The sequence below is a fragment of the Rhinatrema bivittatum genome, chromosome 9, assembly GCF_901001135.1.
Source record: "Rhinatrema bivittatum chromosome 9, aRhiBiv1.1, whole genome shotgun sequence".
Lineage (NCBI taxonomy): Eukaryota > Metazoa > Chordata > Amphibia > Gymnophiona > Rhinatrematidae > Rhinatrema > Rhinatrema bivittatum.
In genome coordinates this window covers 216,548,675-216,568,673 of record NC_042623.1, presented here as the reverse complement: position 1 = coordinate 216,568,673, position 19,999 = coordinate 216,548,675, and the positions used below count along the sequence as shown (strand labels likewise).

At 42.7% G+C, this 19,999-nt stretch overlaps 1 protein-coding gene across 18 annotated transcripts in view; it reads right to left on the bottom strand.

The window, feature by feature from the left end:
• MBNL1 (muscleblind like splicing regulator 1) overlaps positions 1–19,999 on the bottom strand; it is a 623,451-nt gene that overhangs the window by 90,690 nt on the left and 512,762 nt on the right. For 14 of the 18 annotated variants that reach the window (XM_029615932.1, XM_029615940.1, XM_029615930.1 and 11 more), the window contains 2 exons: positions 18,553–18,606; positions 17,534–17,687 (listed from right to left, as the gene is read on the bottom strand). In XM_029615932.1, the coding sequence (XP_029471792.1) occupies positions 17,534–17,687; positions 18,553–18,606 (208 nt within the window). The remainder of the gene's footprint in view (positions 1–17,533; positions 17,688–18,552; positions 18,607–19,999) is intronic. The other 4 variants (XM_029615935.1, XM_029615936.1, XM_029615946.1 and 1 more) reach the window with 1 other exon arrangement.

Here is a 19,999-nt window from a genome sequence, read left to right as displayed (position 1 = left end):
TAAATCATATTAGTGAACAGAATTTTTCATTTTGAACTCCCCAACCCAAGCATAGGGGTAATTCATATTATTTATTTAAAAACTTTTCTATATTGTCGCTAAGTTATATACCATCGCAACGGTTTACAAATAGGCACATAGACTAAGGTAAGTAAATGTAGGATATCGTACATTCTAACAGATGCCAATAAAGTTTTGGTTATTATGGACCAAGAGGGGAGCGACACTATTTTTATGTGTGAAACCCCTATGAAAATACACTCTGGTATGTGCTATACGCTGTAGCTAATGCTAATAATAATAAAGTTAATAACCAGATAATTTTACCAGGATAATTTTACTTTATCCAGATCTCCAGGCAAACCCAACTAGATTTAGGACTTTGTGCAATTGAAGTTGTCCAAAAATATGAGCTGAAAATATGAGCTGATTGGCTTAATAAAAAAATTGCCCTGGGAATGCTTCCAGAGCTGCTTCTTTTCTGATCGGCTAAATTTATGCCTACTGTATATCTGGAGGGACAACTTTAGCTGGTCAGTGGGGAAAAATTTTCAAATTAAAATGTTGATCTGACTCATTTTAGAGATGAGGCAGGTAAAGCTTTTGAAAACTGACCCATTTGTACATAAGTCATATGCATCTTGAATATTTCATTAACACAGATCCCATTGTCCTATTCTCATGCACATATTACACTTATGATGTAAAATACACATATGGAGGTCAGCTATCAGAAAATAGTTCTCAAAAAATTAATTTATTCATGGATGACAGTGAACTCTTACTCTTAGTCAAATTGTGCACCACTGTATAACACAGAATTGGCATATAATTTGAAGAATTTGACCAAGTTGGGCCCCGATGCAGCACGTCCATGGTAGACAGAACAAGGACATGGGCCACAACTAGTGGCTAATGGGGAGGAGAAGAGAGAAACTGGTGGGAGGAGAGGGAAGGTGTTATGATCATCAGCCGTGGACGGCCGCAGCCGACCCAACTCACATCATGTGCTGCCCTGCTCTCCTCTCCGGGCGAACTTGCAGCTGTGGCTAGCCACTGCCACCGCATGCCGTCTGCCTCCCGAGACTTCTCATGGCGGCTGGGACATTGCCGATCTCCATGCCTCCTCCAGGCCTTCCTAGATGCTCGCACTTGTGCCACCAAGTCTCTTTTTAAAGACACTGGCGGGAAGCTCAGGGGCATCCCCAATTGATGACATCACAAGCTGGGATTCATAAGCACCTCCCTTGGCCTACGCTAATCGACTTGGCAACGAGTTCCTTTGCTACTGGTGCTTGTTCCTGTCTCCTCGGACGTCGGTGCCTATCTCGGATCTCTGCCTGCGGTTCTGGACTCTGGCTCGGGTACCCGTTTCTCGGGGGCCTACGTGCACTTCCTTGGGAGACTTGTCTCCAGACTTCTCTGCTCCTCGGGGTGGTCCCTGTGCTTTCCAGTGGTCCTGCCTGCTGGCCTCCCCGCTCCTCGGGGTTGCCCTGAGAACTGCCTTGCCACTGGACACTTTGACTTGGCTCTCCTCCACTCCTCGGGGCAGTGCCTTCGGATCTACACCAGTGACCTGCTCGCACTTCCCCGCTTTTCGGGGCAGTGTCTGTGTCTCTACACCTGCAACCTGCTCATGCTTCCCCACTCCTCGAGGCAGTGTCTACGTCTTTGCACCAGCGATTCGCTCAGCACTTCCGCGCTCCTCGGGGCAGTGCCTATGTCTCTACATTAGCGACTTGTTCCACACTTCCCTGCTCCTTGGGGCAGTGTCGCCATTTGTGTACGAGCGGCTTGCTCCTGCTTCCTTGTTCCACGGGACAGCCTACGTCACTACTGCCAAGATTGACATTGCACTTCCCCTGCTCCTCGGGGCAGCCCCTACATCATTATACCAGAGACTCTGTTACTGTGCTGTCCTGCCCCTTGGGACAGCCTTTGCAACTTGCCTACAGCAGACCCTGTCCTTGTGCTCTCCGCTCCTCGGGGTCTGCCTCATGGCACCGCTCTGGCCTACCCTGCGATCACGTGGTAGTGAACCAGAACGTTCTCACTACTCTGTTCCCTGCTGCAGCTGACCGTGCCTCCCGACGGGGTGGGGCTTGACCCTTCAGGATGTAACAACCATCACCTCGAGCCAAGGGTCCACAAAACCCACAAATCCTATCAGAAGGAGAAAGGTTGGTGCGGGGGTTGAGGGGGAGGTGATAAGCTGGTGAGGAGCAAAGAAAAAGAGAAAGGCTGATGGACTGGTGGGAATATGATGTCAGAGGGCAGTGCTGTGGTCGATCTCCTTGCTTGGACTGTACTAACTCTTCCACTTCTTCCATCTGCAGTGACAAGCAACCCTAACGAAACAGGTTTAGTTGTATACCCTAGCAAACCAACAGAGAGAACTAAGAGGAAAAGAGAATTGAGTAGGTTAAGTTTAGTGTGATCCTGCTATATAGTGTGCACTAGCTTATGCTGTTTAGGCAATGCATTTTGGGGTTTTCATGCATGAGATCAGCATGAACATACTACTTCCAGCATTTTTCATCTCAAGCACATTCAATCTTTCAGCATGGCTTGTTAAGTGGCATTTGAACAAGTCATTAATTTTTTTGCAAGCGCACATTAAAATTGTTTTTGCATTGGGTTTATTGCATAGGTCCTTAGATCCATCCACTCAGGGTATGGTGTCACCCCAGCACTTCTGCAGCTATATGTATACTCTCCCTTTGAAACTGGCCTGGGGAAAAAGTACCAACAGACATTTTTCTGTGGTGTACTTTTTCCATTGGAAATAATGCACATAGATTTGAAAATGCACATAGATTTGAAAAAGGCCTTCAATAATTCCACTTATCCCCAGCCGCTCATAGCGCCGACCGCGAGGCACCGCTCCCCAGCCACCGGCAACCGATGCCCCGATCTCGGCCCTCTTCCAGGCCGGCAGCCAATCAACACAGCCCGCGGGGCAGCCAATCAGGGGACAGCCCCATTGGCTCTTTAAACCCACGTGGCAGCCAGGCGTTGCGCGCCGTGCGCCGAAGGTGCGCAACAAAGGGGCAGGCCCCTTTGTGCGCCCCTTCGTGCAGCACCGAAGTGCTACCTCAACCATTGCCTGGCCGCATTCACACTCTCTTACTTTGGCATTCGCTCCAGACGTCGTTATACCTACTACTCCCTACCTGCCTTCCCGGACCGGCAGACAACCAATGCACCCCAGCTGCAGCCCAGTCCAGCCTTTATCACCCTTTCCTAGCGTTTATACCCACCATCTAAATTCAAGCCGACCACAGCACTCATCCAACATTCAAACAGATCCAGCTCTCTTCCTTCCTTCATACAACTCGTTGCAGCATACAATTCTGCACTCAACCTGATACCTCGTACGTCCCAGTGCAAGACCTAGTACCCAACAGTACCTACCAGTTAATACCACCTCCAGCATCCCAAAGCAGATTGTCTAATCCAACCAAGACAACCTATCCCCCAGCCACCGCAGATACCTCAAGGCCTCACGACACCCACCTGTGGCAACACTTGACTACATCAGCATTCAAGTCCTCTTCTCATGACGCAAAGATACTCAATACCTATCTTACACCAAAGCTCCTCCACTAAGATGAAATCACCAATGCAGTACCAAAACAAACCCTATAGAAATCTCATTCCAGTTATGATCTCCCCTTTTACCCAATTCCTGGGGCTGACCTTATTCCCCCTAACACTATTCAACGCTCAATCAATCACCAAGAAAACTCACATCCTACACGACTACTTGCTGGACTCCAATCCAGACATTTGTGCGATCACAGAGACCTGGCTCAAGTCGACAGATGCAGTCTTAATAAACCAACTTCCCACTCACCTATATGACATCTTCTCAATTCCTAGACAACGGAAAAGAGGGGGAGGACTTCTCTTAGCAGCCAAAAAAGATCTTAAGCTCACACTACAACCCATCAATACAAAATCTAAACTAGAGGTAGGCCTTTTCAAATCCAAATCACTCCTTAGCCCAATCGAAAGCCAATGACCTCGCCCTCTTCTTCCAGAATAAAATCTCCAACACTCTAATTAGATTACCTTCCAGCCCCAACACACCACCTTCGGCTTCTTCCTACCTCCCTAATTCGGATGCGGTGTTGGAATCTTTTGAACCTACTTATACCTTAAAGATTGAAACCATTCTAAAAAGAATGAAACCCTCCTCTCACCCTCTAGACCATATTCCATCCAAATCACTATTTCTAGTACCGGACTCCATCTCTAAATAGCTGGCAGATATCATCAACTGCTCACTCTCACAAGGAATCTACCCGGACGCTCTCAAATTGGCTACTCTCAAACCCATTCTCAAGAAACCGAACCTGGACCCTGATGATCCCAACAATTTTCGCCCTATTTCCAATCTGCCATTTGTAGCCAAGATTATGGAGAAAGTGGTAAATAATCAATTATCAAACTATCTGGAAGAACATAAAATTCTCCATCCGTCACAATACGGATTCCGTAAAGCACATAGTACTGAAACCCTCCTCATCTCTCTCTTAGACCACTCATACATGGGCCTTGACAAAGGACACTCCTTCCTGCTTGCGCTCCTTGATATCTCCTCAGCGTTCGACACAGTAAATCACTCCACCTTACTAAACTGGTTATCAGATATAGGAATCACAGGATCCGCTCACAGATGGTTTGACTCCTTCCTTAGCAATAGAGGCTATAAGGTTAGAATCAATAACATGGAATCGCCACTCACCAATACTCCACTTGGAGTCCCCCAGGGCTCCTCCCTATCTCCGACCTTGTTCAATATCTATCTCCTCCCTCTCTGCCAACTGCTCAGAACCCTAAAATTGAAATTCTATATTTATGCAGACGACGTACAAATTTTGATCCCCATAACTGACTCGTTGGCAACAGCAGTCAAGCAATGGAACACTCACCTGCAAACGATCAACCTTCACCTTACAAGCCTTAACTTGGTACTTAATACTGCCAAGACAGAACTCCTGTTTATCTCTCCAGAAGACGGCCATCACCAACAACAGCCACTTGCTACCATCCAAATCTCTCAAGCAAGAAACCTCGGAGTCGTAATCGATAGTCACCTGAGCTTAAAGAAGTTCATAAGCCACACTACCAAGGAGTGCTTCTATAAATTACAGGTGCTCAAAAAACTCAAGCCTTTACTATACCATCATGATTTCAGATCTGTTCTCCAAGCTATCCTGTTCTCTAAGGTTGACTATTGCAATTCTATTCTACAAGGTCTCCCAGCATCTACGATAAAACCCCTTCAGATGCTTCAAAATGCGGTGGCGAGAATCCTGACAAATACTAATCGGAGAGAGCACATCACACCTATACCAAAGGATCTGCACTGGCTCCCAGTTAACTTTAGAATACTTCACAAATCGCTCACTATTATCCACAAAAGCATCTACCTACAGACCCCCCTTGACCTGCTATATCCGCTCAAACTATACTGTATGGCCAGACCTATAAGGGAAGCTTACAAGGCATCTCTACACGCCCCCCCAAACAAGGTTGTGCACCGATCAACCATCAGAGATCGGGCATTCTCAACAGCGGGTCCCTCCATCTGGAACGCCATACCCCTGGACCTTCGGCAGGAAATTTGTCTCCTAACTTTAAAAAAAAAAACTCATGTCATGGTTGTTCGGCCAAGCCTTCCCCGATTCCTAGAACAGCATTACTGTTTCAGTACCTAATCCAGCATTTTGTTTGCAAAACCCAGACAAGCATTAAGTCCACATAAACATGTCATAGTTTAGAGGTAGGCCTTCCAAGCCTCCCCACACACTTATCGGGATTTAGTATTATTATCTTATGGTCCCCCTCTTCTTTTCCAATTCCCAGTTATATTCCCTTGTTTCATTGTAACTTTATCCCTCCTCTAATTACGATCTCATGTTAAGTGTTATTGCTATTGTTATTGTTAAGATCTTAGTTCTCTGTAAACCGAGTTGATTTGATTAGTATCAAGAAAGTCGGTATAAAAAAGCTCTAAATAAATAAATAAATAAAAATGCAATCTACATATGCTACAAATCTGCTTCACTTTTTTGAAGGAGTTAATAAACATGTAGATAAAGGTGAACCAGTAGATGTAGTATATTTGGATTTTCAGAAGGCGTTTGACAAAGTTCCTCATGAGAGGCTTCTAGGAAAAGTAAAAAGTCATGGGATAGGTGGCGATGTCCTTTCGTGGATTACAAACTGGCTAAAAGACAGGAAACAGAGAGTAGGATTAAATGGACAATTTTCTCAGTGGAAGAGAATGGGAAGACAGGGATCTGTATTGGGACCCTTACTTTTCAATATATTTATAAATGATCTGGAAAGAAATATGACAAGTGAGGTAATCAAATTTGCATATGATACAAAATTGTTCAGAGTAGTTAAATCACAAGCAGATTGTGATAAATTGCAGGAAGACCTTCTGAGACTGGAAAATTGGGCATCCAAATGGCAGATGAAATTTAATGTGGATAAGTGCAAGGTGATGCATATAGGGAAAAATAACTCATGTTATAGTTACACAATGTTAGGTTCCATATTAGGAGCTACCACCCAAGAAAGAGATCTAGGCGTCATAGTGGATAACACATTGAAATCATCAGTTCAGTGTGCTGTGGCAGTCAAAAAAGCAAAAAGTCTGTTGGGAATTATTAGAAAGGGAATGGTGAATAAAACGGAAAATGTCATAATGCCTCTGAATCGCTCCATGGTGAGACCACACCTTGAATACTGTGTACAATTCTGGTCGCCGCATCTCAAAAAAGATATAGTTGCGATGGAGAAGGTACAGAGAAGGGCAACCAAAATTATAAACAGAATGGAACAGCTCCCCTATGAGGAAAGACTAAAGAGGTTAGGACTTTTCAGCTTGGAGAAGAGACGGCTGAGGGGGGATATGATAGAGGTGTTTAAAATCATGAGAGGTCTAGAACGGTTAATGTGAATCGGTTATTTACTCTTTTTGATAATAGAAAGACTAGGGGGCACTCCATGAAGTTAGCATATGGCACGTTTAAAACTAATCAGAGAAAGTTCTTTTTCACTCAACGCACAATTAAACTCTGGAATTTGTTGCCAGAGGATGTGGTTAGTGCAGTTAGTGTAGCTGTGTTTAAAAAAGGATTGAATAAGTTCTTGGAGGAGAAGTCCATTACCTGCTATTAATTAAGTTGACTTAGAAAATAGCCACTGCTATGTATATACATATTTCCCACTTGAAAAATTGGGGCAAAACCTAAAGTTAAAAGTATCCACAGACTGTTCATCAATGTAAGCAGTTTTGAAAATTGACCTCTAAACAATTACATTTTTATATATGTAGCTCCTGTGTGCCAAAAGTACACAGTAACTTTCAAAGTAGTGCGTGGGTTTGTTGGTCCACACCCAGGGATGGCCATTTTGTTACATGCACGAGTATATGCACTCATGTTATAAAATAGACTGACACCATGCACACATATAAGCAATTTTATGTGGATGCATGCCTATTCACACAAATGCCGCTTCTACTTTGCAAGTGATGGAATTTTAAAAGACACGTGCGCCGCCACTGCCCATTTTCCCAGTTAAAGGATAGGACTGCCAAACCCTCTAGTTTAATAGCCTTCCTTCACCCCTGTTAGCCCTGACCTTTAAAACCCCGCTGATCTGCCTAGATTTGTTTGTTTTACATCTTACATGTCATCATGATTTATATACTTTTATGAATGTATTTTAATTTGATCATGTCATGTTTTATTGTATAGATGTAAAGCGATATGATGCCCCCATGAATACCAGAACAAATAAATAATTAAATCTATAGCTGAAGTAAAGTTACATAGTAGGGGACCATGGTGAGTGCCAGTGCACGTAATTATTTACGTGCAAATTTTAGGTTAGAATCCCAGAACACTCATGCCCCACCCCTTTTTAAAAGTATGCGTGTATCTGGGTGGTTTTAAAATCTGCTTGGTGTGCACCGGCCCAACATATTCATGCATCGCCTAATTGATATGCGCATCGGGCTTTTAAAATTCACCTTAGAGTGTGTAAGTGCTGATATTCTAAGGATGTGAAAGTGAAGATTTTCCCCTTAAGGGAAGTCTGTAAAGGTTCAATGAAGTAATGTGAGAAGGTTCCAGTGCAAAGGGTCAGAGGGTGTTACAGACTGCTTTTTGACAGACAGTTTGGTACAGCCCCTAGGAGTATGGTTAAGAAGAACGTTATATAAGTCTGGGAAGTTAGCAAGTAGCTCATTTAAAACAAATCAAAGAAAATTCTTTTTCACTCAGTGCATACTTAAGCTCTGGAATTCATTGCCAGAGGATGTGGTTACAGCAGTTAGTGTAACTCGGTTTAAAAAAGGTTTGGATAAGTTCCTAGAGGATAATCCATAAACTGCTATGATGGTAATTAATAAGCAATAGTAGCTTGTGATCTATCTAATGTTTGGGTACTTGCCAGGTACATGTGACTTGGATTGGCCACTTTTGGAAAAAGGATACTGAGCTTGATGGACTTGGTCTGAACCAGTATGGCTTTTCTTATATTCCTATGGGACTTCTCTAGTCACAGAGAAAGAAACAGGATTGAGCTGATACCCTCTCCAGGGGTGATGGGGAGAGGCAGGAATTCAAGCAGAGATGCTCTGCCAGTCTCCAACAAGCTTGAAGGGAATGAGGAATGAGGATCTTGTGTTTGAAGAGTGAAGAAAAAGAGAGGGGGAATTTGCTTGGACCAGGAGGAAAACTGTGCCAGCAGGAACTTGTTATGGGGCTCGGTTGATTTCTGTCTGCTGAATCAGAGGGATTTCTTCCTTAAGCTGATCAGGACACTTGAGAGTAACTAAATAAAATATGGGACATTAAGAGGGCCAGGATAGGCCAAAGAAAAGTTTGTTAAATGGAATATGAAGTGTGAGAAATTGATGCAACAAGTATTAGAGAATTTCAGGAATGTTTTTCTACTCTGCTGTTTTCTATTTTTTGCTGCTTGAAGAACATTTTACACTACACTATTTTTCTAGTTTGGAGCACAATCTTTTAGAGTGGACAATGGACTTATTTTGTGATGAAGGTATGAATGTGTGTCCTTGGCCCAGTTTGGTCCTGCAGGTAATCCTGCCCCCAGCCCTCAGTCCAAGAGAGATTTTTGTGTTTTTCTCACCTTGGATGGGTTTACCTCAGATTCACCCAAGGCTGAGAAGGTGGCCCCGATGTGTCTTCATAGGCCAGTTGTTTCTCTGTCATCTCTGCCCTAACGGTGCAAGGTTGATTACTATTGTGCTACACAGAGATATCAGTGCATATCAATCTACGATGGGGGAATGACAAAGAATGATGCTCATACATTTTCTGTGCAAAGATGATTTTTTTGTAATATTTTGAAAAATCTAATAAATATAAAGTTTTTAAAAAAAGCAAAGTGTATTTTTCGCTTCAATTTTCACAAGCAAGCCTTTCTTAATGATTGTATGTCAAGCCAACATGATCTTGAACCAAGGGCTAACCAGCTTGGAAGTTGGTGCTTTGTCTGCTGAGCCACTGAAGAACACAAGCAAGCTAGCACAAAGATGAAGACCTTGCACTCAGTCTGTTGGCAAAACCAGTAATCCTGTCGCCAGGAAATCAGAATGGTCCTTGGTACTAGAGAAGGAGATGCTAGGAACAGAGAAGATGTTCCCTCCAACTCAAGGGCTAGCAAGTTAAGCTGCCAGACTGCATATTTGTGTTTTTTAACCCTGTGTATAAATTAAGTTAAACTTAGAACCTGGAAGAGACTGGTGTTTCAATATCCTCAATATTTCAATATACCTGACAATATCATGATCTCTAATGTCCATCTATTTATGATAGAGCTCTTTCCTCCAAGAGTTCAAATATTCTTTTATTTTTCCTTACTCCCCAATGAATACTGAGTAGATCTGTACAAATGTTTTTGAGTGTATTGATAAGCAATGTGGGATTGAAGAGTGATTTATTGCTCTTAGAACCAACATCAGAGATGTTGATTCTGCATGATCAGTGCATTTCCTTCTAATTCCAGATGATGATAATGGTAGGAGAGTAACTATATATATCATGAAAGGGATAATAAGAGTCATTCAAACTGTAATGAACTTGATCATGAAGCATGTGATTCTGAGCAGGAAGTGGCCTAAGAACGTATGTAAGAGTGATTATTAGATTTTCCAAGAAACTCAAGATTATGGAGTAACATTGGTTTCAGCATAGAAAATTTTCAGAAGAAAAATATACGCATCAATGAGAAGAAGGATAGTGTTGAGCAGTATTATTTGATATATTGCATTTTATTATATTGTATTTTATGATGTAAACTGTTTAGTCAGTATGTATTTTTTGATGTAAAGTGCCCTGGATCCCTTTTGGGAAAGAGGTGGTATATAAGAATTAATGTAAAATAATGTAATACAATAAGTGCTAAATATGGGTGAACTGAGCTCTTTCAGTTTTCTCTTTCTTTAGGCCTCATGAACCAAAATGAATCATAATCAACACACTTATGACAAATGGAACAGATGAGATCAAAAGATCTATACCACATTTATTAAGGCTTCTACTGGTTAACCATACTAGCTGAAGAGCATCGCCAACTGCATTGAGTCTCTGTTATTAGAGCTCTGTTGTTTAAAGCTGAGAGATAGCAATCTGTTATTAACGGAGTTGCTGGAGATAGCAATCTGTTATTATTTAGAATCGTTGAGGGTGGATCCTTGGACCAGTGGCAGGTGACCACGCCCTTGGGGGGAGATCCAGAGAGGGACCACTGGTCAGGCTTAGTGTAGGAGAAAGACACACACTAGTTCTTTTATTAGACAATATATTAAACCACCAAAGGTGGCAGTAGTGAGATGGAAGCGCCCGGCTGGGCTGTAGTCCCTCACATATTGGAATAGTGATCCCAAGGTGGCTGAGCTGTAGAGAAACTAAGAAAGTGAGTAGATAGGATATGCAGAGTTCTGGAACAAGTCCTTGATGATAACACTCACACCATAGTCTCTTGAGGCAGCCCAGGAGTTTGGAAGGCAGTAGGGCCCTCAAGGAGCGAGTACCTGGTCCAGGGAAAGCTCTGGGAGATAGATGGAAACTCACTAATGTTGGAAGCAGCGATGACTTCTTAGCAGAAGTGGTATTCAGGAGCTGGTCCGGGACGTGGGCCCTCGAGGAGCGAGTACCGCTTCCGAACTGCGACATGAAAAGAAAAAGAGAGAGCGAGGCCCCCGAGGAGCGGGTACCTCTAGTGAAGTCCGAGGAGGCAGAGTAGCTAGGTTTGCAGAGAGCGAGTCCCATCCGCAACAATACCCGGAGGTAGTGAAACCCCGCTAACTCCTCTTGTTTGCGAAAACTGAGACCTTAAATATCTGGAGCTGATGACGTCAACTCAGGGGGACGCCCCTGAGTTTCGCGCCAATGCCGGTACATCAGTTGGGCTGCATGTGCGCGCGCACCCTTAGGTATCTGGTCAACATGGCGGCTTGCAGCGTAGAGCCGGTCCGGGGACGCCAGAGGAGGATGGCCTGGAGACGCCGCAGCAGCTAGCCTTCCATCAACCCCGGAGGGAGTCGCCAACAATGTAGGTGGGCGGAGCAGAGACGTCGGACAGCGACGGACACAACAGTGCCCCCCTTCAAAGGGCGATCTCCTCTTCGGGTACCAGGCTTGGGTTTTGAAGGATGCATGAGATGGAATCGACGAAGCATCTCTTTATCCAAGATATTGGTCTGAGGCTCCCAAAAGTGTACTTCGGGGCCGGAACCTTTCCATCTCAGATGGTATTCAAAAATCTTGCCTCTTTTACGAACATCCAGTATCTCTTTGATTTTGATCTCAAGTCGACTTCTGCATAGATGACAGGTAGATCTTGAGATTTGGAAGACAATTCGCTGAGTATGGATGGTTTCAAAAATGAAACATGGAATGCGTTATGGATAATAAGACCAGGTGGTAGCTTCAGACGGTAGGTGACTTCGCCAGTTCGTTAAAGAATTGGATATGGACCCACGTAGGGAGGAGCAAACTGAGAGGAGAGCAGTTTGAGTCTGAGGTGCTGGGTTGACAACCAGACCTTGTCGCCTGGCTTGAAGACTGGAGCTTGCGCAAGGTGCGCAACGTAGTACTTCTTAGCACGGTCACTCGCTTTAATTAGCATGTCCTTGGACTGAAGCTACAGTCTATGGATATCATCAGCAGTGGCTTGAGCTTCTGGGGATGTTACTGAATGATTCAGTGGAAGTGGAGGTGTTAGGGAACATCCAAGAACCATTTCAAATGGTGACAGTCCAGTACATATTGCTGGATGAGAATTGATGGCGTTGCCAGCGGATACGGACTGGGTAGTTACCAAGAGTATCTTCTTCGGGTCTATTATGTGCTGTGGTTCATCAGGCACATCCTCCGAAAGGAAAGAGCGTAACAGAGATACTCTAAGGTATTATAATCCGTGAATACGGTTATTTGATGTTGAGCGCCTGCAAGCCAAGGTGAATGTTGAAGGCATATGAATATCAGCAGCCAATGGGGTAAGGCTGCTGGGGGATGTCATTGCGTTCTTCAATAGAAGTGGCGGTGTTGAGAAACGTCCAAAACCCACTTCAAGTAGTAATGCAATAGTGGATCTTCTGTACTGGCGAGAGGACTCCTCAGATATTCCACAAGAATTTGAAGAATAAAGTTGCCTCCTACCCTTGAGTCCACCAGGGCAGGAGTCCGAACCGAACCCGGTCCATAGGTCAAAGAGACTGGGAGAGAATGCAGAGGAGAAGACGCGGCATGGCCCACGAACAGTCCTCCTGCAGGACTCAGGCCCATCTGTTTCCCGGATAAATAGAGCATGTAGAGACGTCATGGCCAGACTGACTGCAGTACATGCAAAGGCCATGCTTCTTCCGAGATCTTCTCTCTTTAGAAGTCAAATGTCCATGACTAAGTTACATCGGTTCATCTTTATCAGCAGCAGAATTTACTGGAACCTTTCGAGGTGCAGGTATAGAGCTAGCCTGATTCAACCCAGATAACATCTTAGGCCGGAGTTTCTTCACCTTGTCCCAGAGCCGGTGATCAATCCGAGTGGCCAAGGCTACTAATTTGCCAGCGAGCAGCCAACTCGTCTTTTAAATGGGTATCCAGGCCTCTGCAAAAGAGAGTCTTGAGACATTTGGGGTTCCAGCAGAGTTCTGCCGCAAGAGCCTTAAATTATATGGCAAATTCAGCCAATGATCTGTTGCCTTGCTTCAATTCCACCAAAGCAAAACTGGCTACAGAAGTTCGAGCAGGGGTCATCGAAAACGGATTTAAATAAGTCCATAAATCCTTCTATGTCCAGCAAAATAGGGTCCTTGTGTTCCCACAAGGTAGATGCCCAAGACAAGGCCCTACCATCCAAATAAGAAAGGATGTAGGTAGTCTTGGAGAGAGCAGTAGGAAATATAGTTGTAAGGTAAAGTGCATGCAGCACTGGTTTAAAAAGCCCCGGGTCTTCTGTATTTCTCCGGAGAAGCGGATCGGAGCCGCCAGTAGTACAGCAGTCTTTAAAGTTACCTCCTGTAACTAACCTTCATGGTTAGAAGCAGTGCTTTGAACCTTCTGTGTGTGTAACTGATGAAAAGCTGAGGTAAGTTTTTCCAAGGTGTCCTGTTGTTCCACAATGCGCTGGGCCAAGCCCGGTATAGCCTGCAAAGCATTGAGTTGTGCTGGATCCATGTAGTAAGCCGAAACTCTGGAGTCAAGCCGGAACCCTGGAGTCAAGCCAGATCCATGGAGTTAAGCTGGAACCCTGGAGTCAAGCCGGATCCATGGAGTTAAGCCGGATCCATGGAGTTAGCAATCTGTTATTAAAGCTCTGTTGTTAAAGCTGGGAATTAGCAATCTGTTATTAGAGCTCTGTTGTTAAAGCTGAGAGATAGCAATCTGTTATTAACGGAGTTGCTGGAGATAGCAATCTGTTATTATTTAGAATTGTTGTGGGTGGATCCTTGGACCAGTGGCAGGTGACCACGACCTCGGGGGAGATCCAGAGAGGGACCACTGGTCTGGCTTAGTGTAGGAGACAGACACACACTAGTTCTTTTATTAGACAATATATTAAACCACCAAAGGTGGCAGTAGTGAGATGGAAGCGCCCGGCTGGGCTGTAGTCCCTCAGGTATTGGAATAGCGATCTCAAGGTGGCTGAGCTGTAGAGAAACTAAGAAAGTGAGCAGATAGGATATGCAGAGTTCTGGAACAAGTCCTTGATGATAACATTCACACCATAGTCTCTTGAGGCAGCCCAGGATTTGGTATGCATTAGGCCCTCGAGGAGCGAGTACCTAGTCCCAGGGAAAGCTCTGAGAGATAGAAACTCACTGATGTTATAAGCAACAAAGACTTCTTAGTAAGCAGTATATTAAACCACCAAAGGTGGCAGTAGTGAAATTGAAACGCCCGGCTGGGCTGTAGTCCCTCAGGTATTGGAACAGCGATCCCAAGGTGGCTGAGCTGTAGAGAAACTAAGAAAATGAGTAGATAGGATATGCAGAGTTCTGGAACAAGTCCTTGATGATAACACTCACACCATAGTCTCTTGAGGCAGCCTAGGAGTTGGAATGCAGTAGGTCCTCGAGGAGCGAGTACCTGGTCCCAGGGAAAGCTCTGGGAGATAGATGGAAACTCACTAATGTTGTAAGCAACGATGACTTCTTAGCAGAAGTGGTATTCAGGAGCTGGTCTGGGACGTGGGCCCTCGAGGAGCGAGTACCAGTTCCGGACTGCGACCTGAAAGAAAAAGAGAGAGCGAGGCCCCCGAGGAGTGGGTACCTCTAGTGAAGTTCGAGGAGGCAGAGTAGCTAAGTTTGCGGAGAGCGAGTCCCATCCACAACGATACCCGGAGGTAGTGAAACCCCGCTAACTCCTCTTGTTAGCGAAAACTGAGACCTTAAATATCTGGAGCTGATGACGTCAACTCAGGGGGACGCCCCTGAGGTTCATGCCAACGTGGTACATCAGTCAGGCCGCGCGCGCGTGCGCGCCCTTTGGCATCTGGTCAACATGGCAGATTGCAGCGTCGAGCCGGTCTGGGGACATCGGAGGAGGATGGCCTGGAGACGCCACAGCAGCTAGCCTTCCATCAACCCCAGAAGGAGTAGCCAACGAGGTAAGGTGGGTGGAGCAGAGACGTCGGACAGCGATGGACACAACAGTCTCTGGCTTTTTATCTTTGCAAATGTGAGTACAAGTTTTTGCAAAGAATTCTGAGAATGAAATTGCTACTACAACCATTCGATACTTCACTGCCTTTTTGGCTCAAGCAGTTAGCATGTGTAAAAGCATGCTACAAACTGCAGTGGAAAGTTCAAAGTGATCTCCTCAAATCAGTAATATTTCACTTATAACTATTTCTATTTTTTGTGGTCCTCAAATTGAAATTTTACCAAACAGAACATAATTGTGGGACTTTCCATCAGTGATACCTTAGACATGTGAAATACCTTGCCATGTCCTATACTGTTTTTTCAATCAAGTGAAAACATTCCATATGCAATAATCATTTGGAAATGGAAACCCTAGTTAAAGGCATGAGACCCATGGGAATAGTCAACATAACATAAGTAGTTCAACAGAGATTTCATGGCTCCTTAAGGACTTTGGATTACTCTCATCTGCCTTTTCTTCCCACTTCCCTCCTGAACATTGTGCACACATTCTGATAAATAGTCAAAGGAGGTCCACAATCTATCAAAATTAGCACCTGTTAGGTGACTCATATTTTTATCCATCTCAATGATGCAAAACGGGAACCTCTGACAGATTATATATAATCTGTGTATATATACTGTGATTATATATATAATCTGTGTATATATACTGTACTATTGTATATAATTAACCTCCTCTTTCTCTTTCTATTTTCACCTCCCAGTTATCAGCCCCTGTTAATTGTAACTGCATCTCTTCTTCACGTTTATTTATGTTCTTGGTTGTTTCTTCACACCCCTGTTTCATGTAAACCGGCATGATGTGAATGCTTTCATGAATGCCGGTATAGAAAAACCTTAAATAAATAAATAAAATAAAATAAATTATCTGGTAGTTTAGCCCTAATTCTGATACATTTAGCCTTCTACTTTAGAAACTTCTATTTGCTATGCACTACAAGGTTGAAGATTTTCTTTTCCTTATTTTTTATTCTCACTATAAAAAGATAATATCAGTTGGGTTTCCGTTTCATCCTTTTTTTCCAAAGTGTTTTATCCATGTTAAAAAGTCTCAGATGACAACCAGAGGTGACCTTCCAAAATTTAAGAGATCTCTTTTAACACATTCTCATTTAGGATTACATCATCATATGTCTTGAGGCTTTTTTGCCAGGCATTTTACATACCCCAGTACTGAGAATATTAGTTTTAGGTTATACCACCTCAGAATTTTGCTTAAGCTCTGAGAATAGTCAGTTGCCAGCCCCGTTCTAGCTCTTTAAAATTAAGATTATCAAATGGAATTCTGATCTATCAGACTTATAATGGAATCTTACGTTAAACAAGATGTTTCGTGATCATCAGCCCTTTGAAAATCTCACACCAATTAGCCTTAGTTAAATTATATATTGTTGCAGAATATCTCCATTTTAAGTTTTGTGTTTCCAGCCCTTACCGGTACAGAGAACTAAATTACAGAAATGTAGGTTACTGTGCTTATGCTCTGTCTTATGCATTAAAGTTGATTAATTATTCATGCAATTTTACCATATCCATTTAAAAATCAAAATAAAAGAGTTGACAAAATGAAAAAAAGCTCAGTCTCCTTTGGAGACTCTTTGCAACTAGAATAGCTCACAACACAGTACTGTTGTTAGTTATATGTAGCAGTCTTCCTGCATGCAAACTACAAGGAATCATAAAAAAGAGTATGATGAAGATACAAGAAACTGAGCTGATTAACTGACTCAGACTGTAGTGCTATGCACTGCGGTGCAGCAGACTTGGTTTCAAATTTTCAGCTTGTCTTGCCCAGAAGGGCTCATGCATGCCACTGAGGTGACACACTACACTTAATCCCAGGAAGAGGGGAAAGCTACTAGTTGCTACTTTGGCTACCCCTGCCAGTTGGCGAGCAGCACTGAGGGCTCATTCTCAGAGGAGTTGGCAAGTGTAGAAAAGAATCACCAATCATGCCATCTGGGTTGAGGGGGTGATAAGCAGGTGGATAATTGGGGATTAAAAGCAGATATGTGAAAATCTATTAGTAGAAATACACGTTGGCACAATAGATACTTTTTTTTACAATTACAAAATCTGACATACTCATTGCAAAAACATACTTGTTCTAGACTGCTTCCCAAAAGAAGCAGAAGCAAAATCAACTTTAAAAAAAAATTTTTTTTCTTTGTCTGCTTTGTCTACTTTTTTTCATTTGGAAATGCAAGAAAATTATTTCAATGTGCAAAACATTTTCAACCTGTATTGCAGTATTAAAATCATCAAGTGAATTTTTTTCTTTACAAAAAGAATTTGGGTTTTTACCTGGTGGGAAGAAGGCTGCCTGTTGCTGTAATTGCATGTTGGCAAGAGCCTGTTGGTACTGGAAAACGCCAGCGTTAAAAACTGTTGTGGCACCATTGGTTTTTTCAAGTGCAGGCCTCTTTGGTAATGGGGGGAGTACCGCCTGGGGGATTCCCTGGTGTGTAGATGAATTTAAACAGAAATAAAAGGGGAAAGAGGAAAATTAGTCGGATACAAAAATAGCCATTACCATTCTTTTTTTAACCGTCGGCAGCAAACAAGCAGCAGACTAAACTACCAAATAAAAAATTAAAGATAAGGTAAAAAGTTTAATAAAAAGAAATATTACTTTAATCTAGGATCTAATGGAAAGTAAACATGTTGGAGCTGTACCATAGGTTGCAATGCGCATAAAGATTTAAGTTACATAAAGCCACAGGCTTACAGTAAGAAGCAATAATACTGGGGAAGGGGGGGCGGGGAGGGGGGAAGGGAGGAGAGGAAGCTGCACTGCTAGCTCCATGAGAATCAACAATAAAAGCAATGTTAATAGTAATTTTACAGTGACTGGAATAGATAATATTAATTTACACCCACAATTCCCAAAGTCTAACTACACATGCAAAAGGTACCATAGCATGCACTGACTTACAAATGTTAAAACTACATTAACACTATCACTAAAGCCATGCCAATCACACAGATAATACATAGTAATACCATAAATACAATATTTAAGGTCCCCAAAATATTTCAGTAGAGCATTGTAAAATGTGGCTAAACTGAATGTGGAATGCTTTTTTAAGGAAATTTGTCTTTATGTGTGCATATATATATATATACAGAGAGAGAGAGAGAGAGAGAGAGATACAGTAAATTGTGTTCCAACTAAATGTATAATGAATCGAGAAACCACATTCAGTTTTCCACTTTATTTAAAATATTTACAACAGCAAAGGACATATAAAATAAATTTTAAGCTAATATTTGTTTCTATAATAAAGCTACATGCCAAGCTAAAAGGTGAAAGGTCATAGTACCAGGTCAAAGGTTGCCTCGAGGGGTCGCTTCAGTGATTTGACAGCCGACTGAGTCTTAATTAGCAGGCAGCGAGCACATGATGGCAATGGGCCAATGGGGTTCAAGCGCATTAACATAAACAGCAAGCAGAGGTGCATCATGGGGGCAGCAGTGCATTTTTGGGTAGGTGAGAAAAAAACAAATAAAAAACAAATCATCGGAATGCCATAAACAACGAATAACAAGACTAAGCATGCACAATAAAGGCACTACTAAGCTGTTATTGTGAGACTACAACCTGTGTAGTTAATAACAAACAAAATACTCTTAAGAGGAGAGAGAAAAAAGAGTGAGATAGAGAAAAGGGAGAGAGGCTGCCTTCAGTATTTTTGCTTGTATCCGAAAACAAACACAGAAAAAGAGTTCCCTCATGCTTATTACGCTAAGCTATGAATATCACAAAACAATGTTTTACATCATGGGGTATTTCAGTGCTCAGATCATAATCATATGGGAAAAAAAATATAGCATAACATTAACAGCACCTAAGCAAAGAACAAGGTAAGGATCCATTAAAGTCAAATTTTGATTGTATCCAATTTCTTATCAGTCAAGTGGCATGTTCTGTTTGATTAGGAATAATTTGATTGGCTGGAACATAGGGGCATTGATTGCCTAGGATACTAGCAATACTGACTTAACATATTCTGACAATTGCATCTTTGTAAAAATTATGAAAAAGACACCTTGCAAAGAAAAATCTTAAAGCAAATAAGTTTAAGGGGGCATTATTCCAGTAGCCAGTGCAGGTGTATACTATAAGGTGAATTTTCAAAATGTCTTGTGTGTAAAAATTAGAATATATGCACATAAATAGCCTCTAATAGCGTACGCCATATTTTATAAATGTTGAAAATGCATGTGTATTTTCACTTTCACATACACATATATGCATGTGAAAAAGGGGCATTTTGCGGCTGGCCCAAACCCTACACCCGTAGGTTACTATTTTAAAAAGATACTTATACACTTACATTTTCCAACTTTCTCATGTGTTTATTGTGTAGAACTGACCGGGAGGGGGGGGGGGGCGGGGGAGTCTGAGCAGACTGAGGGGGTTCAGACGGAACAACCAGGACTGGATGAACTGGTATAATAATTACTAAGCTGGTTAATTTCAGTTGGTTGAATTACGCTTGTAAATCATGACTTATGTGAGTAAGTCGTAGTTTACTTTCACGTGCAAAATATAAGGGTAGATATTTTTAAAGTAGGTGGGTAAAGTATACTCTATCAATGCTTTGAAATATGTGGCTTCAATGCATGTTATAAAATACTAGGGGAAATCTACGCACGGCCACATACAGGCATATATGCCGCCATACAAAGTTGCTTGAAATTTAACCTCTATGATGGTAACTTTGATACCAGTGTGCAGGCACACACATATGCACGTATGCCGGCTTG